Consider the following 11,240-nt stretch of genomic DNA (forward strand, 5'->3'; position numbering starts at 1 on the left):
TATGTGTGGGTGGTTGTATCCACACATATACATACATATATACATACACACGGATGTAAACACAGATAGTTCATAAGTTTGCAAATTTAAAAAAATTTTTTTGTTTTAGAAATTTATCTTCTTGTAAAGACCATTCATTACTATCATCCATTCAGGCATTCGGTTCGTCTGTCAAGCATTCCAGTTTATTAAATCTTTAAAAATCTTTTAAGAGGTATTTTAATTTCTTTTTTTTTTGTGTTTTTTTTCACTTTGTTTTATTTTTTTGTTGTTTTAATTAATTTGACCAAAAAAAAAAAAAAAAATAACAATCAAACTTCTGCTTTAAAAGTTAAAGAAAGACGAAGTTGCTCTATCAACTAGGAAACGTTGCCTTTAAACTTCCAACAGTCAGCGCTTGCTCCCAAAAAAAGGAGTGTTTTTTTTTAAAACAGAATGCAAATTGATGCCACAAATTTAATTTTGCATTTTTTTTTTATCCACAGTTATTCTAAAGGAGTGCAAAATTGTTATCTCGAAGAAGATATAAACTTTGATGGCATTGGTACTGGAGAATTGATTCTAGTTTCAGTTCAAAATGTCAGCAACTGTAAACAAGTGTTAGCCCAATTGTATGGAGAAGTGAGGAATCCCTCATGCCAATTATGTTTGGCAATCTCCCAACAGACTGGTACTTAACTGAGGAGCTTTGCAAGCTGTAAAATGTAAAACTCTGCTGCCATAGTAACGAACCAGCGGTAAATTGTCATGTTGTGGTTAAACTAGAGTGTTACGTCTGATCAGAGAGCTGAACAGCTGGTGTACGATCTACGAGTAAAAAGTTCCATAAGCTAAAATTGGTACCATTTTTTGTCTTTATACTTTAACATCAATTGATGGGCTACCTGAGAATAGCTCTCAGCTTGTGCAGTCATCTGTTGTGTCCGGTCTTCTAGGCCTTCCAGTTTCTCTCCACGTTCATGGAACAACTACAAAAAATAGAGAGAAAAGGTTAAAAATAGCATTGAAAGGTCAAAGGAAAAAAGTATTTTCATTACTACAACCACAGACAGATAACTAGCTAGCAAGGTATTATATAGGTAAATCCTATTATATAGGTAAATCCTAGCTGTTTCATCTTGAAGCACATCTGTTTATTCCATTATTACAATCCAATATGTGGTCACAATTGCTGCTGTATGTTAGTCCAAAATACATATTAAAATTGAGAATTATGGAAATATTATTTGCAGTTATTGTATAACAAAATAGGAAAGTGGAAAATTTTGATATCATTTTGTCCTCTATTGCACATGTTTTATTTGCTAATAGGAATTACAAAGTTTTAAATGTCTATAGTGGAGGCGCAATGGCCCAGTGGTTAGGGCAGCAGACTCGCGGTCATAGGATCGCGGTTTCGATTCCCAGACCGGGCGTTGTGAGTGTTTATTGAGCGAAAACACCTAAAGCTCCACGAGGCTCCGGCAGGGGATGGAGGTGAACTCTGCTGTACTCTTCCACCACAACTTTCTCTCACTCTTACTTCCTGTTTCTGTTGTGCCTGTAATTCAAAGGCTCAGCCTTGTCACTCTGTGTCACACTGAATATCCTTGAGAACTACGTTAAGGGTACACGTGTCTCTGGAGTGCTCAGTCACTTGCACGTTAATTTCACGAGCAGGCCGTTCCGTTGATTGGATCAACTGGAACTGTTTGACGTCGTAAGCGACAGAGTGCCAACAACAACATGTCTATATAACTTGTAAAACTTAGCAAATGAAATAAGTGTAATGGAGAATAAATGATACTAAAACCATTTCCACTTTCCTGTTTTGTTATATAGAAAGACAGAGATGTAGAAAGAGAGAGAAACAGAGCGAGAGAGAGAGAGAGAGAGAGAGAGAGAGAGATTATAAAAGTATTATCTGTTAATTATCCTAAAGAAAGAAAAAAAGTTAAAAAAATCTGGGAGATAAATTAGTTTAGAAATTTTCTGTGACAAATTACTTACTTGTAAAATAGAATAAGGTTGTGTCCTTCATTTCTATGTGATTTGATAATTAGTAATGTAAGTAACGAAGCATTAAAGAAAACTCACAGGAATCCAGTATCATCTTTTACTTCTTTCAGTCATTGGACAGTGGCCATCCTGGATCACTGCCTTGAAGGGTTTTAGTCAAATGGATTGACCACCCCCAGTACTTATCTATTATTTTTGTTAAGCCAGGTACTTATTCTATTGGTCTCTTATACTGAAGCACTGAGTTATAGAGATGTAAACAAACCAACACCAGTTGTCAAGTGGTAGTGGAGGACAAGCACAAATGCAAAGACACACACATGATGGACTTCTGCTTCTTTCAGTTTCTGCCTATCAAAACCACTCATGAGGCTTTGGTTGGTCCAGGGCTATCGCAGAAGATACCTGCCCAAGGTGTCACAGTGGGACTGGATCCAGAACCATGTAGTTTGAAAGCAAACTTCTCACCACGCCTAACTCTATTTCGTCCAACATAATTTTTATATTAAATTTTTACACTAAACACAAAATTATCATAAATTTGCGCAGGACAGGAATAATTAGTTGAATTGATTATTATTGTGTTGATAACTCCAGTACTTGACTGGTACTTTATTTTAACCCTTTGGTGCATGGCTCAGTGGTTAAAGCATTGGGCTCACAACCATGAGGTAGTGAGTTTGATTTGGGAACCAGGCTGTGTGTTGTGTTCTTGAGCAAGACACTTTATTTCAAGTTGTCCAAGTTCACTCAGCTGTAGAAATGAGTTGTGATGTTACTGGTGCCAAGCTGTATCAGCCTTTGCCTTTCCCTTGGTGGCATGGAAAGGGGAAGCTGGTATGCATGGGTGACTGCTGGTCTTCCATAAACAACCTTGCCTGGAATTGTGCCTCAGAGGGGAACTTTCTAGGTGCAATCCCATGGTCATTCATGACCAAAGGGGGGGGGGGGTCTTTAACCTTTATCTGGCCCAAATATTATATCTGTTTTACATTCAAATCAGCCAGATTTAGCCTTTTATACCTACCTTACAATGTTAATCTAAAAATAGGCAATCACATCCTTAGAATCTCAAAGCTAAGGGATGTATGATTAAATCAAAATAACGTGAATAAAAAAGCATTGTATTTGACAGAGTAATCTGAATGCTAAAAGGTTAAAGGCTCTGACATGATCAAAAAAGAAGCTGGGTTCAAATCCTGCCAAAGTCAATTTTGCTTCTTATCTTTTTGATAGTATTTGAACTCAGAATATAATGGAATGTAAATTAATACCACAAATGTTTTTTTTTTTTTCTCAGGGGCCATCCTGTTTATTAATTAGTGAGATAATGAGAAATGCTGATAAAACAGCAAATACAAATGCAGAGAAAAGGAAGAAATGTTGAAAAGTGAAAAGATAGTAACCTGTTTTGTTCGAGCCACTTCACCGCCAACTGATGTAGACTGGGCTGTGAGATGATGCATACCGCCAGAGCCAGCAATAAATTTGGCCATACCTTTTGCAGCTTTTCCACTGGTCTCACCGACTGAAATTTGGGATGATAAAAATATTTGAACAACACAACGTCATAAAATATATGCACTGCATATTGCCCCTCTACTAAATTCTATCTCATCTGGTCTGAGGCCCAAGATCTAAACTTACCACATCATCTTATATGTTTCTCTATCACTAATACCTTGTATTTAGCACACCATTTTGTTGTCTTTAAGTAGATGTCGTCCTTAAGGTTCAATCACTTTGTCAAGGCGTCAGTACTCCAGACTGTATGAAAGTTACTACTATATTCAACTAATCACACTTGAATCATTCCCCCTCCCACAGATTTTGCACATTCAAAGTTCCATGCGCCATCATCATCATCATCATCAGTTAAGATCTGTTTTTTCCATGCTGATATGGGTTGCACAGTTTGACAGGATCTATGCAAGCTGTAGGGCTGTGCTGAGTTCCAAAGTCAGCTTTGGCATGGTTTCTATGGCTGGATACTCTTCCATACACCAACCACATTACAGCGTACTGGGTATTTTACTTTTGTACCACTTGTATGCCGTCAAACACGGGTATACCACAAAGAGTATCCAGTGTATTGCAGATTTTTAAAAAATAAACTTCAAGGCTTTAGAAAATCTATATCAATGCTTGGAAATCTTGAAAAAACAAAAAAATAAAACCCTATAATTTAGTTATACACAAGTATAATAAATAAAACAAAATAAACAATAGATTTCTGCATTATTTCCCCCTAAACTTTCAACTTTAAAACATGGCTTTAAAGATATTTCAATACAAAGTACATCTGTAATTTTAACCTTCCAGAGAAAGAGTGTCTGTAATTCTTTGATCTCCATTTCACTACAAAGTCAAAAAGATTTGAGACCCTGGAATAGTTTTACATTTCTTATACATACTTTGGTCTACCTCCATTTGCAGTTCCCACAGCTTTTCTACATTCCATGCTCCATTACCAACTAGCAGACTTTTTTCCAATCTGCCTTTCTTAGTTTCCACAGATCTTCACATCTAATGCTCCATATTTTACTATCATCGTTCTTTTTACTGTTTGCATGTTGGGGGGGGGGGGAAGAAACAAACTTTTGTTGCCCACTAAGGTTGCAACTCTCTAATGATAATGACTTATAAGAAAGGCACAAAGACACATTTACAAAAAAAGGGATTTAGTTGAAGTAATGGTGTCTAACTTTCTGGAACTTATTTAATCAAAGTTTGAAGAATGAGAGACTAAGGTTATGCAGGTGACAATTTGAACTTAATTGTGTGCTAGGCTTCATAACTTGTAGAATTTGGTTACATTTATAGTGACACCACTTTGACTACTGATATTTTAATTCATTCTCGTCATGTGTGTAGTTTTGACCAATCAGAGATGAGTAATCTATGGAGCCCAATCTCTCTATAAACACATGTGAAAACTTTACTCATCGCTTCTTTTTTGGGTTGACAGCATTTATTTGACACAAGCAAGTCTTCCCCAGTTTCTAACATTTTATTCTGACAGCAATCACATGTCAAGGTTTATTTTGCTCACATTAGTTCTCTTGATAACAGTTCATTTTTATTTCAGCATACCCTCAATGTTAGTTTAACCATTAACTGTATAGCATTTAAACTAGCCATATCCAGCCAAATATTGTATCTGTTTTATGCTCAAGCTGTCAAGATCTAGCCTCTTACACCTACCCTACAATGTAATTCTAAAAATATACAATAACACCATCAAAATCTCAAAGCTATGAGAAAAAGTATGATTAATTCAAAACAATGTGAATAAATAAATATTAAATTTAACAGAATAATCTGAATGCTAAAGAGTTAAACACCACACACACACACATACTTGACTGACTTTTCTTCATATGTTAACCATATATTTATTTGCAAACATTGAACTAGCAATGCAAATAATTACATTGGCAAGAAAACATGAAAATATCTATGTACATTGTTCATAACATTTCTACAACATCCATTATTTAAATGACTTATCAATGAACATTTCCACACTTTTATGTTTACACTTCTATGGTTGCAAATAAATATATAGAATTTTCCATGTTTGTATTCTATATTTAACCTGTACTCTTAAACCACGTGCTGTAGAACTACTTTACATTTATAACACTAACAAGAGCTACTGAGATCTATTTTCCCATTTTCCCTGTTGCTAAATAGAAAAAAAATTAAGGAAAATTATATACAGCAAAGTTTAGTTGTTACATGTATGAATGAACCCTATATACATATTTTATATTCCTGTTTTTGCTACTTGGATGCACTCCAGGTCCATAATAATAATAATAACAAGAGCACTCAAAGAGTGCAAACCTCTGCCAAGGCAACACCAATGTCATCTCAATGATTAGCCTGAGATGATTTTTTAAATGAGAATATCTAAAATGAACTCGACTGCTCTCACAAATGAGAATACTAAAAATAAACCTGTCTGCTCTTAAAAATTAAGTGAGAAAACAGGAAAAATAATCCAGAATCGTTGTCTGGTACCAGATCGATTCCAAAATCTAATCAGTTTGTGCCAGTCACGAGGCCAAACATCTCTGAAAGTTTCATTTGAATCCATCTTGTCCATGGACAAACAAACACAACTGAAAACAATACCTCCATCTTTGCTAAGGCAGAGGTAATAATCCCTTCTACTATAGTCACAAGGCCCGAAATTTTGAGAGAGGGGACCAGTCAATTACATTGACCCCAGTGTTTATCTGGTACTCATTTTATTGGCCCCAAAAGAATGAAAGATAAAGTTGATCTTGGCAGAATTTGAACTCAGAATGTGGAGATGGATGAAATGTAACTAAGCATTTTGGCAGGCATGCTAATGCTTTTGCCATCTCACTGCCTCCATAATAATGATGATGATATGATGATGATGATGATGGATTTATTTTGAAGAAGAGTGGAGTGAACTACTTACATAATTCTTCTCTGTCAACAGTAACACTACCACCACCAAATAGGTTTTTGAAAAATCCTTGTTTAGGTGCTTCTGGAGTTTCACATGGCAGGAAAAGATCACCAAGCATTTCATTAAGATTTTGTCTGAAAGAATGAAAGAAAGACACACTGAACTGATTAATTCATTGATATCAATTTCTAACTATCAACAGCTACAAATGTATACTTTGACATTTAAATTGGTCATATCTGGCCCTTATATATTTTACCGGTTATATGCTCAAATGGACCTGATCTGGTTTCACACAGAAGCTATGAGATAATGCGAATAAATAACCATTACATTTAACAAAATAATTTGCATGCTAAAGGATTAAAATACGAAAGAAGTTTTGTAGTTGTCATTACAATGGACACAGTTAAGGGACATAACTGCTTGACCCAGTCTGTTCTGAGTAACAGAATATTCTCTTATCTCACCCACAGCTGAATTGTTTGGCAGTGGAAGTAATGCTATCAAGAACTCAAACTTTATAGCAGCCATCACATTGTGTCCCCCGGTTCCCATATACAAGGGGAGTAACTCAGCATACTTCACTGACAGACTGAACAAAAACCCACTCCACCAACTTATGCAAGCAAAGAAAGATGGATTGCATTTAATGTTTCATCAACATCTTTATTGTCACAGTCACATTGACAAAAAACATTTTAAGTACAGCAGCTAATTATTTGAAATGTTAATTTTTTATCAGACAAAACTTTCAGTAGAGTTAAGTGTCTTTGTCCAGGGAGCTCTTTTTTTAGGGAAAGCAGTAAAATGTTCACAGTTTGATCAGTTCATTTCAACAAAAATTTTTCTGATTAGTTTTGAAGCCAATTTTTCAGAGAAGATTATAGTCATATGAATTAACTCCTACTTATTCCGTTTCTCCAAGAAGGATGACAAAAGTGAAATCTTACAGAAATGATTCAAATATGTCAGGTGAAGCTAGACATTTTCTAAAAAATTTTTACGGACCATATTTCAGTTGACAGTACCCAGTTCATATAGTTTTACACATTACTAACCCTGTTTCTATACATAATACATGGATGAAAATTATTCAGAGTTGTGTGGTAGTTTGGTAACAACTAAAAATCACATAAAAAGTACAAATATTTAAAAACTTCCTTTGGCAATTAATTTCAAAATTTTAATGTTAACATTTCAAAAGTTTACTGACATTGAAGTCAAAATTTTAAATCTTCTAACAACAGTGTCACAATTATATAATTTCCACTGATTGTTCATCAAGAAAATAGATCCTTCGGTAGAATTTAATCATTAAATGAGAATAGTTTGAGTTGACTTACCTCATTTCAGCAGAATAAGTAACTTTTTGAAGTTCTGTAGGCGTACAAAGATACATAGCATGACCATTGTTGCTGAAGCAGAAGGTTCGTGCAACTCTGTGGGAATATAGAAAAGAAAAAGAAAGAGAAACAGCAATGTAGTTACTTCATATTAAAAATGAAAGAATTCCTCTTTGGTGTGAAGTTAATGGAAAGTAAAGGTAGCACAGTAGAAAGTGAAGAATGAATGAATCTATCTCTATCTTTATACATCTGTCTATGTTTATATATGTCTATCTGTTGGTCTGTCTGTCTGTTTTATGCCCATTTTCTCATTAATGAATACATTATTGAGGCAACAGGTTTACAGCTGGATGCACTTCCTTCCTTGAACATTAACCTGTCTTTTAAGTAAAAGATCTTTTGTTTCACAAATCTTTTGAAAGTGTGAAATAAACAAGTGATTTGTTGACAGGAGAATTTACAAGAAAGAACACTGTTTCACACAACCCAAATATAAACACACATACACACACACACATATGTGTGTGTGATGAGCTTCTTTCAGTTTGGTTTTACCAAATTCAATCATAGAATTTTGGGCAGCTTAAGTCTATAGAAGATACTTGCTCAAGGTGGTGAGCAGTGGGAACTTAAAGCTATGTGGTCGAGAAGCAAACTTCTTAACTCCACAACTATTACTCAGAGATGTTATCTCTGGATGAATACTACAGTAAATTGCTTTTCAACAATGTGTATACATCAATATATAAATGATTATTTAAATTTAATACTGTTCCTATTGCATATAATGGATTTCTATTCAGTGGGGCAGTTATTTGCAATATCAGTGAAAGTTTATTCCCTATTTCCTATGTATTGGAGGTGACGAATCTTACTTATGTATGTGACTGTCTGTGAGTACATTACGCTGACAAGTCCTAACAAGGCTGAAAAGCATTTGGTGTTCTTGCTAGTTGCTGCTGGGATTATTTTCATCTCCCTCTGGTATATTTTGTATTTTTAAACTTGGTATGTCCATAAGAGATATTATTTGTACAGTACTAATGTATTTACATGAAATATGGTACATAAATAGCTATAAAATTTTAATTTTGCTATAATTTTCCTCTGATATATTTGCGAATATACAGCTGTGATGTGTCAGCAGAAAGAAAGAAAGTTGTACAGAATGAAAGATGTACAGAATGGATGAATGAATAATATACAGAATGGAATCATGAAACATATACAGAATGAAAGAATTAAACAGAAAGAGAAAGGAAGAATAAAAGATGTACAAAATGGAAGAACTCAGAACTTACCTTATCTCAGTGAGAGGCTGGAATGGAGCGTCCATTAAGGGTTTTAGACTGGGTAAACTGAAGGTTACGATGCGACCATTTGCAACATAACACGCAAGACAGACACTATCTGTAAGAGGTAGATGTTATAATAATAATAATAATAATAATAATAATAATAATAATAATAATAATAATAATCCTTTCTACTAAAGGCACAAGGCCTGAAATTTTGGGGAGTGGGGCTAGTTGATTACATTAACTCCAATGCTCAACTGGTACTTGTTTCATCAACCCTGAAAGGATGGAAGGCAAATTTGACCTCAATAGAATTAGAACTCAGTACGTAAAGCCAGAAGAAATATCACAAAGCATTTCATCAATAATAATAATAATTATTATTATTATTATTAGTAGTAGTAGTAGTGGTAATGGTGAGTTTATTATTAAAAAAAAAACACTTATAAAAAATGTTTAGTTTTAAGATTTGTGTGCAGAATGAAAGATTTCTATGAAAATTTTTAGTTTCTGCTATAAATTTGAAATTGTCGAGTGATAAAATAGAACTTTTAAAAACTGAATAGAAAAAAAAAAAAAAATTAAAAATCTCTGATAAATTAAAAGTAGGATGGTTGCACTATTTAGGACAGAATCTTATGGAGAAAAAGGGAGTTCACTTGGCACGTGAATTCAAAATTTAAAATTCAATTTAAAAAATAAACATTTGAAAGCTTATCTTATTTCATTAAAATTAATGGCTTTTCTAATTAAATTTTGAATATGATTAAAATTTGAAGATGAAGTTGTATTGGTAAAATATTTTAAAGTTTTTCCCTCCATCATTAGCTCTCAGGTTTGCTTGGTGATACAATCATTCCAGTTTTATCACATAGCCCTTTAAACCTTTTAGCATTTAAATTGGCCATATCCAATAATCTATCTGTTTTATGTTCAAACCAGCATAATCAGGCCTCTTACACTTACCCTATAATGCCATTCTAAAAATAAACAATTGCATCATTGAATTCTTGAAGCTACGAGATAATGCATGATTAATTCAAAACAGTCAATAAGTGAGCCTTAAATTTAACAGAGTAATCTGAATGCTAAAGGGTTAATGTAGAAACCAAATGTATCCACTCAAAATTTTATTGATGTTAAATAAGGAAAGTAGTTTTACATACCAATCTCTCATTTATTAAGGTATGTCATGTTTGTAACCATCTCTTATTGAGGTACATCATGGTTATTATGAGACAATGTGACTCTCAAAGAATACCAATCCTATATTTTGGTGGATAATCAACATTGTTACAGGAATGACCATAATTTTGTGCAATTTAAGGAGTATCTTTTACTTGGAGAGTGACCATGCTGGGGCACAACCTCAGAGGGGTTTTAATTGAACAAATTGACCTCAGTAATTGATTTGTGTGTGTGTGTGTGTGTGTGTGTTTTTTGAGTTTGGTACTTATTCTATCAGTCTCTCTACAGAAGCTTCTCAAGGGAGCCAAAAGCCTTTGTAGCAGACTGTATTCGCCTCTCAGCAGGCTTTTTTTTTAGTTTCCATCTGTTAAATCCATTTGCATGGCTTTGGTCAGCCCATGATAGAAGACGCTTGTCTAAGGTACCGTGCAGTAAGACTGAATCCAAGACGACATGGTTGGAAAGCAAGATTCTTATCCACATAGCCATGCCTGCACCTAATCAATTTTGCAACAATTCCAAAGCTGACACCCATCCTCTCCTCTCCCCTCACATTGTTACACACTCCACAAAAGACTGGGACATATAAACTTACCTTTGATTGACACAATCTCTGATTTAACAACAAAAGAAGTTTCTGTGATCTTCACCTTGTATGCACACGTCTGAGAAGGTAAGGACATAACCTGGAAACAAACAAAGGGGCAGAAATGTCAGTATCTTGCTTGTACAGAGAGAAAGAACAGCAGACATTTAAGATGTATATCAACAAGAGACAATGAAGAGCTATGAGGACACCAACAACAGGTACAGCCTAGTGGTTATGATATTTATTTCACAACCATAAGGAACTGGATTTGATTCCACTGTGTAGCATCTTGTGTTAGTGCAGTTACCATAGATTCAGGATGACCCAAGTGCTGTAAGCAATTTTGGGAAAATGGAGACAGTGTAGAAGCC

The 11,240-nt window shown here is 34.5% G+C and overlaps 1 protein-coding gene across 14 annotated transcripts in view; it reads right to left on the reverse strand.

Moving 5' to 3' along the window:
• Positions 1-223: 223 nt before the first annotated feature.
• LOC106876481 (syntaxin-binding protein 5) overlaps positions 224-11,240 on the reverse strand; it is a 435,422-nt gene continuing 424,405 nt past the window's right edge. For all 14 annotated transcript variants that reach the window (XM_089341867.1, XM_089341861.1, XM_089341866.1 and 11 more), the window contains 6 exons: positions 10,876-10,966; positions 9,096-9,204; positions 7,792-7,887; positions 6,455-6,579; positions 3,405-3,526; positions 224-968 (listed from right to left, as the gene is read on the reverse strand). In XM_089341867.1, the coding sequence (XP_089197993.1) occupies positions 831-968; positions 3,405-3,526; positions 6,455-6,579; positions 7,792-7,887; positions 9,096-9,204; positions 10,876-10,966 (681 nt within the window). In that variant the 3' untranslated portion in view covers positions 224-830. The remainder of the gene's footprint in view (positions 969-3,404; positions 3,527-6,454; positions 6,580-7,791; positions 7,888-9,095; positions 9,205-10,875; positions 10,967-11,240) is intronic.

This window comes from Octopus bimaculoides, chromosome 25, assembly GCF_046866305.1.
Source record: "Octopus bimaculoides isolate indiv1 chromosome 25, ASM4686630v1, whole genome shotgun sequence".
Taxonomy (NCBI): Eukaryota; Metazoa; Mollusca; class Cephalopoda; order Octopoda; family Octopodidae; genus Octopus; species Octopus bimaculoides.